Source organism: Anabrus simplex, chromosome 7 (assembly GCF_040414725.1).
Source record: "Anabrus simplex isolate iqAnaSimp1 chromosome 7, ASM4041472v1, whole genome shotgun sequence".
In the NCBI taxonomy this organism is placed as follows: domain Eukaryota; kingdom Metazoa; phylum Arthropoda; class Insecta; order Orthoptera; family Tettigoniidae; genus Anabrus; species Anabrus simplex.
In genome coordinates, this window is record NC_090271.1 from 80,130,508 (window position 1) to 80,152,804 (window position 22,297).

The 22,297-nt window shown below is 37.8% G+C and overlaps 1 protein-coding gene across 1 annotated transcript in view; it reads right to left on the reverse strand.

Moving 5' to 3' along the window:
• Positions 1-399: 399 nt before the first annotated feature.
• LOC136877704 (succinate dehydrogenase [ubiquinone] flavoprotein subunit, mitochondrial) overlaps positions 400-22,297 on the reverse strand; it is a 161,724-nt gene continuing 139,826 nt past the window's right edge. Inside the window, exons 12-14 of the mRNA XM_067151914.2 lie at positions 16,480-16,623; positions 14,631-14,744; positions 400-643 (exon numbers count right to left, since the gene is read on the reverse strand). Of these exons, the coding sequence (XP_067008015.1) occupies positions 557-643; positions 14,631-14,744; positions 16,480-16,623 (345 nt within the window). The 3' untranslated portion in view covers positions 400-556. The remainder of the gene's footprint in view (positions 644-14,630; positions 14,745-16,479; positions 16,624-22,297) is intronic.

Below are 22,297 nucleotides of genomic sequence, written 5' to 3' on the forward strand. Positions count from 1 at the left end.
GAATCCAACTACAGCATTGGTCTTGGCTGAGGTGTATGAATACCTAAAATAGAAAAAATAATGTGCCCCAATTTGCCTGTAATAATGGATGATTTGTGAAAGGGTTATCGCTGTAACCAAAGGATATCACACAGATTAATAAAGGAATTTTCAGGGTCATAAAAACAGCTGCCAATACAAGAGAATTCTCACTATTTTCTGCACTCCCTACGGCGGACTTGTACTGATAGGTACTCAGAATATTTTGAGAGACAGTATGGTGTATTTCCAGTACAGGATACCATTATGTATCAAGTCAACTTAAGCACATAAAAGTTATAACTTATACCTGTTTTGGCAGTGCTCTGTTCAGATATCTCTAAAAGAAAAACAGGAAGTAATAACTCTATAGTTCTCCTTTATAGCACTGCATTTCTTTTATCTGTACAAGGTTATGTACAGAAATACATTAATAGTATTACAGCTAAAAACACTCGAAGATACAATCATATATCTATCAAATAATATGTCACATCTAAAACTTAAATTAACTGTAGACGAAATGTAGGGTAATTCATCAGTACTTGCGAATCACTGGTGGAATCGTGCTAGCTTCCTGGGTGTTCAGTGTTGAATCAATCACTGGACGATAAGTGATATCCACCTAGCAAAGTGATAAATGATCATATTAGTTAAATAATGCTTTACTTGATGCAATAATTAATAGCCAGTATGTTTATTTTATATACAAAGATGAATACTCCTTTCCTAAACTGTTAGCTAATACTTACCAAACAATTAAGATGATGTACAATATTATAGGGAAGGATCCACCTTTCAATACTCCGTAGTAAAAAGTAGTTACAACCTGTTTATTGGGACCGGTTTCAACACATTTCAAGTGTCATTATCAGCCAATTAGCGAAGATCTTAAAACAACTAATATATTGAACACGGCAAAATATTAACATTGTATCATATTGTAGCAATTCAGTTAATGTTCAAAACACAATAATCACAGTCAAGAGAGTAAACAGAACATCACTATCTTGCGCCGAAAACAAATATATTTGAAGTTCATAAGCAGATCAAGTATGCACTTATGTAAAGTCGTTGCTAGGCAGGTCTTGTAGGCATTTGTTTCTCTGGCCGAAGAGTAAAAGGTGACGTGAATGAAGTCTTAGGAAAACAGTGTAGGATTTAATTTCGTCAAAATCAAAGTGGATATATAGGTTTTAAAATAATTTAAAACGTTAAAAAAGAATAAAGCCAAATAAAAATATATTAAAAAATGGGAAGAAATAATGAAAGAAATACGAGGTTCAACTCGAAACAACTTGCCGTAGTAATTGATAAAGAAATGATAAATAGAGAAAGGGGGTGGGGAACGTTTATTAGAGGGTGGTGATGGTGGTTATTGTTATTAGAGGAAATAAAATTGGGCAACAATCCTTTATATAACACTAATTCGAGGAAAAAAGAGGAAGAGAACCGACACTTCGAAAAATGAAGATATCGGTTAAAGGAAGACAAGGGCCACGAAGGGCGTGAAAATGAAAGACTCCCTAGCCCTCGTAAACCTAATAGCATCGGGGTCGGAAAAGAACAAGAGTTGACCAAGGGAGGTCGGACAGGATAGATGAAAGTGAGGAGCCTGGCACAAGTAAGTGGAAGCAATGCCAGGACTCAGCTAATGGCCCCGTGGTAGCCAACCCACGCTCCGAAGTTCAGAGCCCCTGGGGGATGGAGGGTGGGAAGGAAAGAAAAATGGAAGGGATCCGATACTTCGAAAAATGAAGATATCAGCCAAAGGAAGACAAGGGCCACGAAGGGCATGAAAATGCAAGACTCCCTAGCCCTCAGAAACCTAATAGCGTCGGGGTCGGAAAGGAACAAGAGTTGACCAAGGGAGGTCGGACAGGATAGATGAAAGTGAGAAGCCTGGCACAAGTAAGTGGAAGCAATGCCAGGACTCAGCTAAGGGCCCCGTGGTCGCCAACCCACGCTCCGAAGTTCAGAGCCCCTGGGGGATGGAGGGTGGGAAGAAAAGAAAAATGGAAGGGATCCGATACTTCGAAAAATGAAGATATCAGCCAAAGGAAGACAAGGGCCACGAAGGGCGTGAAAATGAAAGACTCCCTAGCCCTCGGAAACCTAAAAGTGTCGGGGTCGGAAAGGAACAAGAGTTGACCAAGGGAGGTCGGACAGGATAGATGAAAGTGAGGCCCTTAGCTGAGTCCTGGCATTGCTTCCACTTACTTGTGCCAGGCTCCTCACTTTCATCTATCCTGTCCGACCTCCCTTGGTCAACTCTTGTTCTTTTCCGACCCCGATGCTATTAGGTTTACGAGGGCTAGGGAGTCTTTCATTTTCACGCCCTTCGTGGCCCTTGTCTTCCTTTAACCGATATCTTCATTTTTCGAAGTGTCGGTTCTCTTCCTCTTTTTTTCTCGAATTAGTGTTATATAAAGGATTGTTGCCCAATTTTATTTCCTCTAATAACAATAACCACCATCACCACCCTCTAATAAACGTTCCCCACCCCCTTTCTCTATTTATCATTTCTTTATCAATTACTACGGCAAGTTGTTTCGAGTTGAACCTCGTATTTCTTTCATTATTTCTTCCCATTTTTTAATATATTTTTATTTGGCTTTATTCTTTTTTAACGTTTTAAATTATTTTAAAACCTATATATCCACTTTGATTTTGACGAAATTAAATCCTACACTGTTTTCCTAAGACTTCATTCACGTCACCTTTTACTCTTCGGCCAGAGAAACAAATGCCTACAAGACCTGCCTAGCAACGACTTTACATAAGTGCATACTTGATCTGCTTATGAACTTCAAATATATTTGTTTTCGGTGCAAGATAGTGATGTTCTGTTTACTCTCTTGACTGTGATTATTGTGTTTTGAACATTAACTGAATTGCTACAATATGATACAATGTTAATATTTTGCCATGTTCAATATATTAGTTGTTTTAAGATCTTCGCTAATTGGCTGATAATGACACTTGAAATGTGTTGAAACCGGTCCCAATAAACAGGTTGTAACTACTTTTTACTACGGAGTATTGAAAGGTGGATCCTTCCCTATAATATTGTACATCTTCTTATTTCTCTATTCAATACGGAACAATCATGAAGTTTTTAACTTTAAATAATACCAAACAATTAGACTATAGTCAAGTCATTCATAAAAAGATAGGTATATGAATAGGAACAGATGATAGGGTAAGCATAGTGAGAAATTAGTGTCAGAAGTGGGAGCAACAGAAATGGAGACAAGGGCAAACATGAAGACATAAAAGGGCAAGGACTATTTCCACATCTTCAGATAAATGAACTATCCCATAATAAGAGGCTGAGTGTGAAGAGTCTCATTTTAAGGTGTGTATTAAGGGTGTGCCGGGAGGAATGGGCCATACATTAAGAGGAGGTAGTACAGTGCACTCCCGATAATTCGCAGTAATTAATGCACGCACTTCTGGTAATTACCCGCAGTCATTTTTAAGCCTGGTAAAAACAAAACCATAGGTTAAAATAATGAAATGTATCTTATGAACAAGCAGAAAATAATTATAACACTTCACATTGTATTGTAAGACACACTAGAGAAAAATTACAAAATGCCATGTGAATTATGCCAATATTCGTATCTAATGAAAAAAATTGGTCATCACTTTTTATTTCTTAGACATTTTTTTCATTTTTTCTAATTTTGGATCGTACATTTCTCAAGAAAACAATATCTGAAAATGAAAATTCATCTCTATTTTCCATGTAAGAGCCTCAAGGGAGAACATATCCTATAAAAGCTGTTCCTATAACTAGAAATAAGATTACAACACCTGTGGATCAAGTGTGTATATAATTATATGAACCGTATATGAATTGGTGCTCGACCTGTAGAAGATCCTTATATTCTAACTAGTCAAATCCTTACCGTCCTATACTTTCTCTACTACATCTTAAACCCTTTAATCTTTTATATTTGAGATAACCTAGTAAACTAGTTATTAAGCTTATGAAAGCATATGTTTTGAAAACATAAGACAGAAGTTCAATTCTTCTATTAACTATAGAGACACTAGCTTGGCTGTGGGAAACTTTCGGAGTTTCCGTTGCATCATTCCCGCACTCGATATCATCTGAATCTCCGTCTTCCTCACCAACCATCAAATTCCGTACAATATCCTCCTCACTTTCATGTCTGAAACCATAATCGTCCTTATCGACGTCAAACCACTCAATAATGGCACCTTCTTCTGCATCTTGGCATTTATCCAGGTTTTTCAGTAATAATATCATCGTAGCAAGACTACATTGCCCGTTCAAAATATCGTCACTGAAACTGGAAAATAAATGCTTGCTCTTCACCTAGAACAGATTTCTATGATCGTGTGAGCGTAGTAGCGGTAATTTTGCCCCATGACTCATTGACTGCATGAAGAGCATCCAACAAACTGAAGTCCTTCCAAAATGTTGGAATATTGATGCCTTCCTCAACCAATTGCTGTAACAGAGATGACCTATAGTTCTTCTTTAAAGCAGCAATACCGGGCGAGTTGGCCGTGCGCGTAGAGGCGCGCGGCTGTGAGCTTGCATCCGGGAGATAGTAGGTTCGAATCCCACTATCGGCAGCCCTGAAAATGGTTTTCCGTGGTTTCCCATTTTCACACCAGGCAAATGCTGGGGCTGTACCTTAATTAAGGCCACAGCCGCTTCCTTCCAACTCCTAGGCCTTTCCTATCCCATTGTCGCCATAAGACCTATCTGTGTCGGTGCGACGTTAAGCCCCTAGCAAAAAAAAATAAAATAAAAAATAAAACAGCAATAACGCCTTGGTCCATAAGTTGGAGAATAAAGTTACATTAGGGGGAAGGTATTTCACGTAAATATCACCTTCTTTAAGTTCACTTTCGTGTGAATGAGAAGGCTCATTATCAATCAAGAGCACTGCTTAATTAGGTAGGCCATTACTTGTCACAAAATGATTGTGAAACCAGTCCTTGAATATCTGTGTGTCCATCCATGCTGCCTTTTGATGGTAGTGCTGCAAAGGTACATTCTCTTGTTTAAAACAATGGGGTTTTCTGAATTTCCTTATTGCTAATAATTTTAATTTATGATCACCACTTGCGTTAGCACATGCCATAATGGTTATTTTTTCCTTGGATATTTTGCTGCCTGGGGCTTGCTGTTCTTGTTGCATCAATAATGTTCGGGACGGTAAACATTTCCAATACAACCCTGTTTCGTCTGCATTGTAAAGTTGTCTAAAGTCAAGCTGTTCTTTTTCAAAGAATGATTGAAATTCCTGTGTGAACTTTTCAGCAGCAACCGTGTCTGCGCTGAGACGCTCTCCGTGAATAGCAATTTCTCGTATTCCGTAGCGTTTCTTAAACCGCATAAGCCAGCCAGGAGATGCTTTAAAATTACCTTCTAAGCCAAGAGCATCGTGAAAATGTTTTGCTTGCTCACCACACATTGGGCTGGACACAGGAATACCTACAAATACTTAATAACAATAAAAAATCTTCCACCTTTTTGATACTTATATTTGCATTTAAGAAAATGAATCATACACAGTACATGTTTTGTTCCTGTTTAGAACATCTTCTTCAGCTGTTTTACATTGCTTAGGTGAATTCACTAAGTATTTATCTTTTTAGGAACATCTAAAACAGGTACCTTGTTTTTCTTAAATACTATGTAAATTTAAAATAAATTAAAAACAATGTGGACGGTTGAATGGGGTAGTGAAATGAGAGGTAAATGAATCTACTTATAGTTAGCCTAATTTAAAATAACTATTTCTATTCATTTGAACAGATGTTGTAAAAAAAAAATTCCAGCACTTTTATCGCTTAAATATTCTGCTTGTCTTCTAATAAAAAGTTTTTTGAAAACTTTCCTTTGTTACTATTCTGAATATTGCTAGGTGTCTCTTCATTTATTCCCTCCAAGGTGGTTGCTGTTTGTTTTAAATTTAAAAAATGTCTTTTAAATTTAGTTAGTTCACGGACCTTGAAGCTGATTGCTGTTATGCTATTGATAAAAGAGCCTCCCCATAATCTGAAATGAAATAAAGTGGGGGATTTGCTTTTTTTTTTTAAAACATGAATGTGCTTCTCTTCCCAGAGTCTGTGTTGTATCGGAACGACAGGGCAAACAAGATGTAAGTGAAGTGGAAAACATTCTAGGAGCAGTTGAACGTAGCCCTACGAGAAGCTGTAGATGACTTTCTGCACAGCTGAGAAACAAGGGAAGACTTGCTTGCTTGCATTTTAAATGCTTGTGCACACAATAAAGAAGAGAGACATCAGCTCTGATTAGCAACACAGCATCTGTCTGCAAGAGCTGCAAAATGCATTGAACTTGGTGGGGGTAGTGGGGGTATTTTTGAGAATAAATTGTAAAGGGAAATGGACAATTACACAATAATTACATATAAGCTGCAAGGAAAATTAACAATCGACAATTACATAGTATGGTCTGTATCTCAGAAACTATTAAAAATAAAGCATATGTTCATATACATTTTTCGCTTTAGAATAACTGATATTATTACCTCTTAACGTATGGCCCCTTCCTCCCAGGACACCCTGTATATATTATATTTTTTAAAGATGAATATGAGTTTTGATGTGAGGATAAGTCCTGAAATGCCTCAAAGGCATCTACATCTATTTCTTCTTAGTCCCTGATGAACTTGTTTCTGCTTCGCAGCTTCATAAGGATAAAATTGTCCCATGTTCTTCTGTGTCTCTCCTTATTCCTCTCTCTTCCTACATTGGACTGATATTGTGGCTTTTTTGTTATGCATTCCTTTCATTGTTCCTATCCTTTTATCCATGACTTGACTTGTGATTGAAATAAACTTTCAGTGTATTAGGTTGTGTTCAGTACATATAGGCCTAGTGTATATTGAAGAGATGTTAAATGCAGAACAAAAATGGCCAACTGGACACCAGTGGGATCCAAGCCCACAACCTTCAGATTCTGTGTTGGATGCTCTATGGTGGCCTAGGTCATATTTGTTCTGCTAGAAAGTATCTAAGCTACAGGTCTGGCATTACTGCCATCACACTGTAGAGCGCATGCAAGTTGAAAGTTTATTTTGAGTACAATGTAGTTGTGAAAATTAAATATTCATTGACTTGCACTTGTTTGTTCCTTTCCATTATTTACAACGACCTGTTGGATTCCTTTTCTCCTTTTGTATTTTTTAGTCCTGTGTATGTGTTCCTAGAATTTTACTACCTGTATTCATTTTTATCTTTTTGTCTTTTCTTTTTTTCTGTGTTTATCCAATTTTGTTCTCATGCTACACTTCCTGCATCAAGAATCAAGACTGAAGATCTGTCAAGATAGCCCCTCACTGAGCTTGTTGGAGGCTGAGAAGAAATGGATATAGAAGAACTGGAATTGATGAGGAGGAAGCCAATCTGTTTGAAAACATGGACGTTAACTGATTTTAAAAAAAGTTACTGAATCAGTTTTATGAGAATGATTTGCTGAAATTTGACCTGAAAAAGAGATGGGATAAATTTTGACACCCTTAGGACTTGTTCAGTTGGTTTTGGAGTGGAATGTAAGAAATAAGAACTTTAGAGAAGAGGCTCCAGTTCCAGTAATACTGCCAAATGAATGGAAATGGTCAGAAGGGCCATGAAGGCAAACCTAATACCACTGAGGTCGGAAGAGAACAAAAATTGATCAAGAGAGGTCAGAGAGCAAAGATGGAGGTAAGGAGACTGGCACAAGTATAGTCCGCACACCTTTTAGCGATATTACTTTGTACGGGGGTGAGGAGTAAGGAGGGATTTCCAAAAATTGTTGCCTGCCTGGCCATGCACTCTAGTTGGGGTCTCACCAGAGACAAATATGCTATCTCCTTTACATCCTTACTGATCATCATCATCATCATCATCATCATCATTTCCCTTTATCCAGCTGTAGCCGGGTAGGGGCAAATATGGTTCCTCTCCACTTTCTTCGGTCTTTCCACCACTCCTCCTCCAACACTGTGTCCCAGTCCAGGTTTCTTTCTATAATGCTGCATTGGATGGTATCCTTCCATCTCAATCGTGGTCGCCCATGGCCTCTCCTTCCTTGGATTTGCATTTCCATCACCTTTTTTGGCATTCTTTCGTCGCTCATTCGCTTTATGTGCCCAAACCATCTTAGTCGGCTCTTCTCTGTTCTATCATTCATTTTTTCCACTTCAATTTCTTCCCGGATTTTCTCATTCCTTATTTTGTCTCGTCTACTCTTCTGTATCATACTCCTCAAGAATTTCATTTCGGCTGCCTGTATTCGACTCTCATACCCTCAAAACATGTGCAGAGATCTGTACCCTTTATTTACAATCATATTTATGTGATTACCCCAATGAAGATCTTTCCTTATATCAATACCTAGGTATTTACAATGATCCCCAAAGGGAACTTTCATCCCATCAATGCAGTAATTAAAACTGAGAGGACTTTTCCTGTTTGTGAAACTCACAACCTGACTTTTAACCCCGTTTATCAGCATACCATTGCCTACTGTCCATCTAAGAACATTATCGAGGTCATTTTGCAGTTGCTCACAATCAAGTAATTTATTTATTACTCTGTAGAGAATAACATCATCTGTAAAAATCCTTATCTCTGAATCCACTTCTTTACACATGTCATTGATATATAAGAGAACATAAAGGTCCAGTAATACTGCCTTGCAGAATTCCCCTCTTAATTATTACAGGGACAGATAAAGCTTCACCTACTCTAATTCTATGAGTTCTATTTTCTAGAAACAGAGCCACCCATTCAGTGACTCTTTTGTCAAGTCCAATTGCACTCATTTTTGCCAGTAGTCTCCCATAATCTACCCTATCAAATGCCTTAGACAGGTCAATTGTGATACAGTCCAATTGACCTCCTGAATCCAGGATATCTGCTATATCTGGCTGGAATCCTACAAGTTGGGCTTCAGTGGAATAACTTTTCCTAAACCCAAACTGCCTTCTATCAAGCCAGTTATTAATTTCACAAACATGTCAAACTGACTGGCTTGTCATTTTCAGCTTTATGTCTGGCACCCTTTCCTTTATATACAGGGGTTACTATAACAACTCTCCATTCATTTGGTAAAGTTCCTTCATCCATACAATAATCAAACAAGTACTTCAGATATGGTATTATATCCCAACCCACTGTCTTTAGTACATCCCCCAAAACCTTATCATTTCCAGCTGCTTTTCTAGTTTTCAACTTTTGTATCTTACTGTAAATGTCATTGCTGTCATAGGTAAATTTTAATACTTCTTTAGTAATAGTCACCTCCTCTATCTGGATATTATCCTTGTAACCAACAATCTTTACATACTGCTGACTGAATACTTCTGCCTTATGAAGATCCTCGCATACACACTCCCCTTGTTCATTAATGATTCCTGGAATGTCCTTCTTGGAACCTGTTTCTGCCTTAAAGTACCTATACATACTCTTCCATTTTTCACTAAAATTTGTTTGGCCGCCAATTATGCTTGCCATCATGTTATCCTTAGCTGCCTTCTTTGCTAGATTCAATTTCCTAGCAAGTTCCTTCAATTTCTCCTTAATTCCACAGCCGTTTCTAACTCTATTTATTTCCAACCTGCACCTCCTTCTCAGTCTCTTTACTTCTCTGTTATAATATATTGGATCTTTACCATTCCTTACCACCTTTAAAGGTACAAACCTATTTTCACATTCCTCAAGAATTTCTTTAAACCCATCCCAGAGTCTGTTTACATTTTTATTTACTGTTTTCCACCGATCATAGTTACTTATTAAAAACTCCCTCATTCCTGTTTTATCAGCCATATGGTACTGCCTAATAGTTCTTATTTTAATATCATCCTTTCTTGCACATTTATTTTTAATTACCACAAAAACAGTTTTGTGATCACTAATACCATCTATTACTTCGGTTTCTCTATAGAGCTCATCTGGTTTTACCAGCACCACATCCAGGATATTCTTCTCTCTAGTTGGTTCCATCACTGTCTGAATCAGCTGTCCTTCCCATATTAACTTATTTACCATTTCTTGGTCATGCTTCCTGTCGTTCGCATTACCTTCCCAATTGACATTTGGTAAATTGAGATCACCCACTACAATCACATTCCTTTCCTTATCGTTTCCCACATAGCTGATTATCTTATCAAATAATTCTGAATCATATTTTATACATGCAACCACAGAAAGCGTACATTCATAATTTGCTTTGTATACAGTAGGTATTTATACGATCAGAAGAGCGAACGAGTAATTTCACATTCAGTCTAAAGCAATCAATTTAATTGTACCCAAACATTAAAAGATTATATTGCTTTTAGTATGATAACATTGCTTCTATGAAGAAATGTTCCACTACACTATGATTATAATGTGTGGTTTGTATTTATATATCGATGGCTTTCTTTTAAATCCAGCACTGCCTGGTTCCAACAACAGCCCCTTGATTTCACTATTTAAAATGATCTCATGAACTTAAAATTTAAACTTGAGAGAGCTGATTAGTAGTTAATAATAATAATGTTACTTGCTTTACGTCCCACTAACTACTTTTTCGGTTTTCGGAGACGCTGAGGTGCCGGAATTTAGTCCCGCAGGAGTTCCGGTAAATCTACCGACACGAGGCTGGCGTATCTGAGCACCTTCAAATACCACCGGACTGAGCCAGGACCGAACCTGCCATGTTGGGGTCAGAAGGCCAGCGCCTCAACCGTCTGAGCCACTCAGCCCGGCTGATTAGTAGTAAAACAAGTAGTACTTACCTTTATTTGAATGTGTCTAACCAATCATCCACGATAACACAAAGTTTACAGTATCTACAGTACAATTCTCAATTGAAATGTGGTTAACCTGTGATCATTTAAAAATAGGGAGTGACTTTTCAATCACCCTGTAGTATTGTTATTGCCTTCATTCTGTGCAAGTAATGACCTATTCTAATTTATTCTATTAATTTACATTCATAGGAATAATGCCATAGTCAGTTAAAATGTAAATTAACATTAAATATTTATCTCATACTTGATTTAAACAACAGAGGTCACAGGCTTTAAGGGCCTTTGTTGGCCTGTAACAAAAATGTATGCTTATTCATTATCGGCTCACTTTAAGGGTCTGTAGGTCTTCTAGGGGCAGAAATAACTGAAGGTCGGTTGTTGCAGTCTTAATAATGGATGAGAGGTATCTCAGTAATCAGTCCAGTAAGTGTCCGACTCGTTGGCTGAATGGTCAGCGTACTGGCCTTCGGTTCAGAGGGTCCCGGGTTCGATTCCCGGCCGGGTTGGGGATTTTAACCTTCATTGATTAATTCCAATGGCTCGGGGGCTGGGTGTTTGTGCTGTCCCCAACATCCCTGCAACTCGCACACTACACATAACACTCTCCTTGATTCTCAGACTGTACTTTCCGAGCTTAAGTGGAGTATTGTTATCATTGTTACCCACCAAAAGCAGTACCACAATGTAATGATGAGTCAGTGTGCTGAAAATGAGCTTTTTCTCTGCATTGGAATTGACTCTACACTTGTGTTTGTAAGTATGTGCTATGTTCCCTCTGTGAATAGTGAAATGGAGGATTTACATGAACAGTGTGCTTGGATCAAATTCTGCTTCACACTAAGGAAAATAGCTTCATAATATTATGAAATGCAGTAGACAGCTCTTTAGGAGCAGGCTATGGGATATTCCTACACATCTGAAAGGTTTTCCTGCTTTAAGGAGGACAGAATATCAATTGACGATGGTGTGCCCCTGGTCACCCAGTGACCACTTCAACACTAGAAATTATCACAAAAGTGCATCAGACTTTCCGCAAAGATAGACGTCAAACCACTGATGAAGTCACTGCACTAGTAGGAATCAGTAAAAGAACCTGCCACAAAATTCTAATGGAAGATTTCCACATGCAGCATGTTGCATAAAAGTTCATGCCCATACTCCTGAGTGATGACCAAAAGAAACAAAGTCGTGATGTTTGCTTGGACCTCAAAGAACAAGCTGCCAATGACCCCACCTTTTTTACCATTGTCATTACTGGTGATGAAACCTAGGCTTTCACCTCCAATCAGAAACCAAATGACAATGCAGTCAATAGAAAAGTCTGGGGTCACCTCAAGCGAAGAAAGTGAGGCAAGTTAAAAGCAACAGCAAATGCATGTTGATTTTTTTTTTGGATCAGAAAGGAATTGTTCACAAGAAGTTTGTTCCTCCTGGTCAAACAATGTTAATTCTGCTTTCTACATCAAAGTTTTGAAATGTTGGATGTGAGTAGGAAGTGACTTGATCAATACCAAAACAACACGTGGCTCATTTATCATGACAATGCACCTGTTTGTACTTCTTTCCTGACTCAACGGTTTTGGGCCAACAAACAACAACATGATTCCAGTGTCACATCTTTCTTATTTGTCCAATCATGTGCTCTGTGACTTCTTCCTATTCCCAGAACCAAAAATGTTGCTGAAGGGGTGAATATTTCTGATGGCGGAGGAAATTCAAACTGAATTGCCGTCTGTTTCGAACATACTGCAAGAAAATTTCATTTTGGAATTGTTCCAACCATGGCAGCCTACTGGAATTACACCTAATCTCAAAAGGGGAATACTTTGAAGATTAATTAATGGCGTGTGGCCTCCGATGAGGCCTGGTGTAGGTCTTTTTTGAGTTAACGCCATATAGGTGACATGCGTGTCTGCGAGGATGGGGCCCTACCTTGGATGAACTCTAATGCTTAAGACGGCACACACATCCAGCCCCTGAGTCACTGGAATTAACCAATGAAGATTTAAATCCCTGACCCAGCCGGAAATTGAACCCGGGACCTGCTGGGCCAAATGCCAACATTCTAACCATTTAGCTATGGAGCAGGACACTTTGAAGGTGATGGAGCCAAATACTGTCTGGGATATACAAAGAACTATTTATGAGATCTGTCCAGGAATTTATTGACTTGACCTCATATCACTCAACAGCTTCTATGCTATTCCAATCATAAACAAAACTGTGATATCAGTGAAAGCTACATTTTGTTCCAGCCTGTTCAATAAATAACTGTATAACTGTTCTATCAAGATAACAGGCAGTGGAGAAAACAACATAAAGGTTAATAGTGTAACAGTATACAAGGTTATTCACCTAAGATGTTACACAGAAATAACATCCAAACCATTAAAGATATCGGTATTCTGTTTTCATATTCGTAAATGAAACCCAGGGGCTTGTAAAATAATGTGCTACATATCCTCATGGGGTGATTAATAACTGAGATATTGATACTAACTTCATATTTTTAAATGGAATGGAACAAATTCATACAGCTGGCCTAAAACTTCAACTGCGTACAGGTTCAAATATGTAAGTATTTTCTAAATTGGACAGTTACTTTTTGAGATATCAATAAGAACAGCATGCACGGTTTTGCATGCCGCATAAGGCAGTGTGCAGTCTGGAAAAGACATATTGACGCACAAGCAGTTTCCTGGGTGTGATTCTAGCCACAGAATGGATACGAGGCATGTAAGCATATCGTACATGTGATGGGTTTGCAAAGTGTGTATGACAGGTGAACTCACAATAGGACAGGGAGGGTTGATGTTTTTAAAAGGAATAAAATAATTGCTTGTTGTTTTAAGGGGCCTAACATCAAAGGTCATCAGCCCCAATAAAATAATTACTTTGGCTTCAAAGGAACATAACGAAAGCTATAAGTGTCACTCGTTTGAGTGTACAGTACATACTACTGTATTAATTGAGAAATAAACATAACACAGGACAACTGAAAAGCTCTTTCTAGAAAAACAAATGAATAACATCCGAGGTAGACTTCATTGGAAATGATCCACGGGAACATAACAACATGCATTCGAGAAAGCGAAGGTTCGAGTCCTGCCTTGCCCGACCTGAAAGTGATTTTCATGGTGTCCCATGTTCAACACCAAGCAAATGTCGGATTGGTGCCTTTGAGATAGGCCATGGCCGATGTCCTTTCCAAATCCTTCCCATTCCCATCCGTGGGGAAAGATGCCAAACTGAGTGCAACCTGTTACAAATGGATTTCAAAACAAAACAAAACAAAAGAAAAAACACTTTAATCTCCCTTCCCCGTTGTGTCATACAATAATGTTGCACACCCAGGGTATGTTACGGTACATCACATTATGTGTGTGATATGCTTACATGCCTGGTATCCGTTCTGTGGCTGGAATCAATGCCAAGAAACAGCTTGTGTGCCACTACATCCTTGACCAACTGCACACTGTCTGATGCGGCACACAAAGGCCCAAATGCGGTTTTTATTGATATCTCAAAAAGTAACTGTCCGATTTTGAAAATACTTATGTACTTGAACTTGTACGCATTTGAACTTTTAGATCAGCCACATGAATTTGTAATGTTCCATTTAAAAATATGGAGTTAGTATCAATATCTTGGTTATTAACCACCTCATGAGAATAAGTAGCACATTATTTTACAAGCGCCTGGGTATCATTTACGAATATGAAAACAGAATATCGATATCTTCAATGGTTTAGACTTTATTTCCGTGTAACATCTTAGGTGAATAACCATGTATATTGTACATTGAGAAATACTCACCTCACCAGTCTTTTCATCTATCCAAGTGAGAGTATGCTTTCTCCAGTGGTCAGGCATTTCTCGCAACTTCTGTCCATCAAGTGGTTGGGCATAGTCATATTCATCAATCCGTTCCTGAATAAGAAAGATATCACACTTTAAGAACAGGTAAAATACATCTGAAACCCCTTTATTATGAGTTTTATGTAGTTTGTTACACTGTTTAGGAGTAAGTCAAATTGCTATGTTTAAATTGTGTTTAAAAAATCCTCACTAAAATAGCTAAGCCAACATATACATTTTGGGGAGGAAAAAAATGAGAGAGAAAGAGACATGGAAAACATAAAAAAGTATGAGCATGGTAAAGGCCATGTATATAAAGACTCAAAAAGCTCTGTCAAGACAAAGATAAGCAATTCAGACTGATTTAGAGTAGAAATAGGCTTAAAATGAGAATGTATGAATCATGTTTTTAAAAAAGAATCAAACTCTGAAATTTCTGATAAGGGGCGCTGGTGGTATTCTTTTAAGTAACTAGTGTCATGCATTTATGAAACAATCAGTTATCATTCAGCAGCTGTTAGTTTGAGATATCTGAATATTATGTCAACATTTGCTTCTGCTAAAGACTAGAGAAAACATTTACACACATATACCAAATGATGAGGACAATTTATGGCGATCAGTGCATGAGTCGTATGCAATGTTAGAAGTGGTTCCAGTGTTTCAAAGATGGTGTACATTTAAAAGACTCTTAATTACCGACATTTGAGAAGGCCCTCAATGTTGTGTAATGATGCTCATGTTGCACAAACTTGTGAACCCATGAGTTATAATCAGCATTCGACAGCTCAGAAAGTAGGAGAAGGATGTAACATCTCGATAGGATCATGTCATTAAATTTCTATGAAAAAAGTACTGGTAGTATGTTGGAAAGCTTCAAAACTCATTCCACAACTCCTGAGAGGACCAGAGAGGCCTTCAGTTTCCAACTGTCAGGGTGCTTTTAGATAATGCTAATGAAGATGAAATAATCGTAACCAGTAATGAAACATGGGTTTATGGATGGATATCATAGGAGGTGGTGATGATTACTGTGTTAAGAGGAAATACAACTTGGCAAAAAAAAAAGGATAGATCAACAACAGCAATACAGTCCATGTGACCTGAATCTAAAATATCTGCTATATCTTGCTAGAATCGTGCAAATTGAGCCTCACTGGAATACATATATAAATGACTAGCTGCTTTACTCATCATTGATGAGACAATCACTTAGCAGGTGCATGATAACATTTCTGTCGACCCCTCAAGTTGTTTCTGACATTCCAAAGCACATAAGCGGACATGCAGCTGTTAACAGCTGGTTCATGGCATTAACTGCTCACTTCCTCATTTTTCAAATACCTGCACTGTATCCATTACCTCAACCAGAGCATTCTTATGGATCAGCCTTTCTATGTACATTTTAGACAACAAAAACATAGCATGATGTTTTGAAGAAAAACTTTTTAATTTGTTTTGCTGTTTTTAACATGTCTTTATAATTAGTTTAGTGACTTTTCTGGACCTTTGAAACTCTCTCACAAGCTTCCTGAGTACTGTACTTGCTGCATATACCCTGTCAATCTGGTGGTTAAAGCTTTTTTTCAGTGATGAAGACTTCTTCATCAGTGTCTACAACATATTAAGTGTGTCTATAACATATTAAAAAAAAATTCAAACCATATTCCAGTTTTTCAAGAGATAGTTTGTGACAGTATTTGTGGCTAGAATATGTATACAGATAGATCATGATATAAGTTATTGACTTTTGTCTCTGAACAGTAGAAGTAGGAAAAGAGCATTTACATTCTAAAGCCACTCTGACCTTGTAATCATCTCTGGCATGAGCACCTCGAGACTCTTTGCGGTTTTCTGCTGCCACGATGGTCTGCATAGCATTGATGATGAGATTCTGCAATTCCAGTGCTTCGACTAGTTCAGTATTCCATATGAGAGATCGGTCGGTCAACTGTGCAGGAAAGAAAATGACATAACATGCTATAAACATTTTACTGAATTATAATATTGTTACTAGTTTGTTACAGATACATATATAGGTTGTAAATAAACATGTATTATCACACCGGGTGCTCATGAAGTAAAGACCTGACTGTGAAGACTAAACTGATGGTGTACCATGCTATTGTCATAACAACATTGCTATATGGTTATGAAACTTAGACCTTTTACTGACTAGACTTGTAAAAGCTTGAGCGCTTCCAACCAACGAAAACTTTGATCCATCCTTAGGATCAAAAGGGAAGACCATGTCACCAACATTGCTGTTCTTGAGAAAGCGCATGCCAAGAGCATAGAATCATCTATCGTTGATCATTAACTTAGATGGATTGGCCAGGTCCGTCGCATGAATGATACCAGATTTCCATGCCAAATCCTGTATGGTGAACTTTGTTCTGGCACCAGACCTCGTGAAGCCCCCATGAGGTGCTACAAGGACCAATTTAAGCATACTATGAAGATAACAGGTCTCAATCCAGAAACCTGGGACATGCTTGCTCAAGATAGGACAATTTGGTGTCAGATCATCCCTGCTGCTGTCAATCTGTTTGAAGGGGAACAACACAGATGTGAAGAGGCCAGGAGAGAAGCACGAAAACTCCATTCAGCACGACCACGCCCTCCTCCAACGATTCTGTGCAATATGTGTGGACGCTTATTCCATGCTAGAATTGCTCTGTTCAACCATCAAAAGTACATTCACAGACAGAAGTGAATTACTGGAAGAACTTAATTACTCAGAAATGAGTTAAAGCTAACAATGGTAAACATAAGCCATAAATAGTAAATGTAATGATTCATTATTAGGAATCTATTTAGTGCTTTTTTTTTTTTTTTTTTTTTTTGTCACACCCCAATATAGGTCTTATGGTGATGATGGGACAGGAAAGGCCTAGGAATAGGAAGGAAGGAAGGAAGGAAGGAGCCATGGCCTTAATTAAGGTACATTTGCTTGAAAATGGGAAACCACGGAAAACCATCTTGAGGGCTACCGACAGTGGGGTTCGAACCCACTATCTCCCAGATGTGAGCTCACAACTGTGTGCTCCTAACTGCATGGCCAACTCGCCCGGTCTATTTAGTACTAGATTTGAAAGAGAGCACAGTCTGATCACGAGAGAATGGTCAGGAAAGTCAGAAGAAATGCTCACTGTAGAGGTAAGACATAGAAGTTAGATAGGAAAGATGGAAGTAAGGAGCCTGCCACAAGTAAGCCAGATCGTGCCAGACTCAACTAGAGACCCCATGGTCACCAATCCATGCTCCAAAGTTGAGAGCTATTGGAGGAATCCACCTATCAGTTGTCTTTCAGTTTTAGGGTATACCGTGGATGTCGCTCACGTGCCACATTACATAGGATGATGTCACTAATCCACTTGTCAAGATCAACTCTCAAAAGTAAGAAAATTATGATGATAATATGTTTCAATGGACCTAAGTTGGAGACCATTGGCTCTCATAAAGAATTATTCTGAAATGCTCCATTCATAGGAATTGAGACAGCAAAAATGTCTGTAAACATTATGTTGAAACTGAGGTCAAATTTGATAAATCTAAAGTACGAAAGAGAAGAAAAACTGACCACTTCTTTCATTGAGTAGTCTTGTATAGTTTCATTACATATCAGTTGCACTGCATTTATCTCATAATTTCTCATATGCATGGCCATCCATCTTCTATGCTACCATGTCACATTTATTTTATTTGTTTAGTGAATCATTTTTGGTGCTATGAGTGTCCAAGGACATGTAGTGTGTGTGTCTGATGTGAGATGATGATTATGATGGTGATGACAATGATGATAATAAGATAGGAAGAGGTTGAAACCCAGTAACCTACTCCTGTCAAATAACACCTCGTAGTGTGCTCAAGCTTAATCTGATGGAAAAATCACCATCAACAATGTCATATGCCCTCACTCCATATGAACACTGTGGAGAGGTATGGAAATGAATCTAGACTTTTAGCATGCAATCTAGTGATTAAAAATTGTACACCACCACCACCTCTCCTACCCTAGCAGACGACATTCTGAATTTTTGACCAACAGGACTCAAACTGGCTAACAATGGTGTCAAACTCCATAGACTTGATTATCATTGCCATCAGGCAAACTGTCATGTCACAGATGCTAAACTATTATCTTCACAGAGACTAGGTGGCGGTGGTGGTATAGTAAGGGAAAGTTCAAAAAGACAACCAGAAGTGAAGTGATCTCAGAAGTGAAAAGTTTTTGTGGGAAGTTCCAAGTATTTTCTTAGGTGGAAATGAAACAGTTTTTATGCATTTCAGAAAGTAATCTTTATTCATACAAAGCAGCCTCTGATTTCTTTTTTCCATGACTGGCAACATTCAGGAAATTTAAACATTTCTTCTGAAAGGAACTGGTGTGGTTTGAAGATAATAAAGTTGTTCTGTTTCATTATTCTCCATTTTTAAAGATATGTAAAGTAAATTGGAAGTTGGATGGTACAAAGACTGTTGAATATGAAGACATATTTCCTGTTTGCCAGTTTTTAGCATAATCTGTGGAATTTATTAGCTTCAATTATCATTTGTAGCTGAGTGTGTTATTCTCTTATGGAAACTGTCCTAATCCAATCACCTCAAATGACTCACCACTACTCCCAAAGGTGGTTCATATGCATAGCTTCCTCCCCTGGGCTCATTCTTAACTTCACCATTTTCTCATTACTGCACATACCCTCGTACCACTGTTCCCACTTGTTTATACCAACAATCGTTCTCACTACTTTCGTGTCTGTTATGATCAGCTTATGAATAAGAATAACCATCCTGCCCATCACTGAGATGATCAGTTCATGAGGTAGATACCATTTGTGTCAATGAACTGTTTCAGCTGGATACAACCACCAGTGCTTTCTCTCTCAAATTCATGCCTGTTAATGTCAATTTTTCATCAATAGACTCTGGACATTTTGTCTATATAGACTGTATACAGGGTGCTCATAACTTAATGTGCACCGTTTTAAGGACATCTTGCTGAATTCAACTTGGACTTCATCTAATATACCCGAGTACAAATTCTACTGCCATCAAACTGTGGGATTCTTCTTTCTTTTCATGCTCTTCATGGTATTTCACAGAAAAACTTAACTACATTAAGAATGAAAATAGCATATGATTGCTCATATCTTGTGAAGTGTTTCCTGTGACTTGCATGTGCTGGATTTCCATGATGAGTGAGAATAATTTATTTTTCTAAGAGCTGGTCGACTCAACCTGGCAAACAGGGTTAAGTCGACCACTCCTTTTTTAAAATTAATGGCTTTACATCGCACCAACACAGATAGGTCTTACGGTGATGATGGGAGAGGAAAGGGCTAGGACTGGGAAGGAAGCGGCCGTGGTCTTAATTAAGGTACAGCCCCAGCATTTGCCTGTTGTGAAAATGGGAAACCACGGAAAACCATTTTTAGGGCAAGCAAGCAAGCAAGCAAGCGTAATTATGTTAACCTTACTTTGTTATTAGATTACTGTAAGTGACCATTGCCACCGGGATATTTCCCATTTGCAATGTATTTGTTAATAATAGTAAAAAAGGCACACGTGTAATCTAGCAGCTCTACACTTATGCTGGGCGAGTTGCATAAATTTTAGGGGTTCCGATAGTTCAGATCGCACTAATACTTATGCAAATCTCACTGGAGAACCATCGTGCGGGTATATGACACTTGTACCTTGGTTAAATACATTTCCATTCTAACTTTTTCATGCCTATAGTTCCCATCTCTAATAATGATACACCGGTATGTAAAAATTATTACGACAACAATATTTATAATACATATTGTTTAGAAGAACTTATACCAATTCTCAAACAGGCTGAAAATTTAGCCCCCTTAAATCCACGGAAAAGGCATGCATGGTGGACACCAGAATGTGACAAATGTCATGAAGAAAGATATCAGGCATGGTTAAAATTTCAAACTCAAACAGAAGAAAATGCCATGAACCTCAAAAATATTAGGAAACATTCACCGAAGCTATTAGAAAAATGAAGAGACAATTTTAGAAAGATATAATCACCTCAATAGAATAGAACCACCATATAACCAATTCTAGAGATTACTATAAAATCTTTGGTAGAAAAATGAAGAAATTTAATCCCCCTACATTAATGTTGAAAAGTGAAGATGGAAAAATAGCACATAGTAATAAGGAAAATACCAAAATTATGGCAAAAGCATTCAATAAACTTTTGAACTGTGAAGAGCCCGAAGAAATTTTTTAAATTATCACAGACACCACAGTAAAAACAAACCTGAGTACCTAAACCCCCCAACATTCCAAGAGGTGGAAACAGCAACCGAGGAGAAACGTGCAGAAACGTGAAAATATGCCAGTGACACAGTTCGAATCTCCCTATACATGGCTCAAAAATATGGACAGCAGAACAATTTCCCAAACACTGGACAACAGCTATCATCCACCCGCTTCACAAAAAAGGAGATAATAGCAATCCATGTAACTACAGAGGTATATATCCCTCTTGGACTGTACATATAAAATATTTGCTAGAATCCTGTATGGCAGAATTAAAGAACAATTAGAGCAAGAATTAGGTGACTACCAAGGAGGCTTCAGACCTCCGAGAAGCTGTGCAGAACAAATCATCACGTTAAAATTAGTTATGGCATATTACAGAAAACAAAACAAACCTCTCACAGTGGTTTGTTTTATTTTCTCACAATAACATTTGCAGACTTTAAGAAGGCAATATGACTGTATTAATTTTCATATTGAAAATATTAAGAAATTTTGTACTGCACCCAAAACTAATCAAACTACGTGAACTCACCTTAACCAACACACAATCAAAAGTCAAGTTCAGAGGGGAAATTTTTAAGCCATTCCTCATAAAATCTGTTTTAAGACAGGGAGACTGTTTGTCACCACTGCTACTCAACTGTGCTTTGGAATATAGAATGAGGGAATGGTATAAGGATAACCCAAAAACATCAAAATTGGAAAATCAAAAGACAACACAAACTTAAATTGTCTGGGATTTGCTGATGACCTTGCTCTTCTATCTAACAATGTTCAGGAAACTCAACAACAAATTAAAATCACTACAGAAAATAGCACAAAAAATTGACCTCAAAATATCTTTTGAGAAAACAGAAATCATGTTAACCGACCCACCACTTGCAAAGAAAATCAAAGTAGGAGAACAGGAAATCAAAATCATAAACAAATTAAATAATTAAGTGAAATTATAACATACAACCTTAACGAAAACAAACATGGCATTATAGAATTTAAAAATTTAACCAAAGCTCAATATGTCACCAAGAACACATACAACAAAAAGGACCTCTCAGTAGCCACAAAATTAAAGCATTATAAAAGTCATACAATCAGAAATAACATACGCTAATGAAACCATTTTCAAAACAACTAATGCTGCAGCAATAGACAGAAAACTCAAAATAAAAAGAAAAATAATCAGAACATGTATCAAAAAACAATACCAAGAAAATGGACACTGGAGAAACAGTCTACATAGGAATAGAACCGGTAATGAACACTATTAGTAAAAATCGAATCTCATTCTTTGGTCACCTAATTAGAACATCCGAAAATAGAATCAGCAGGATAAT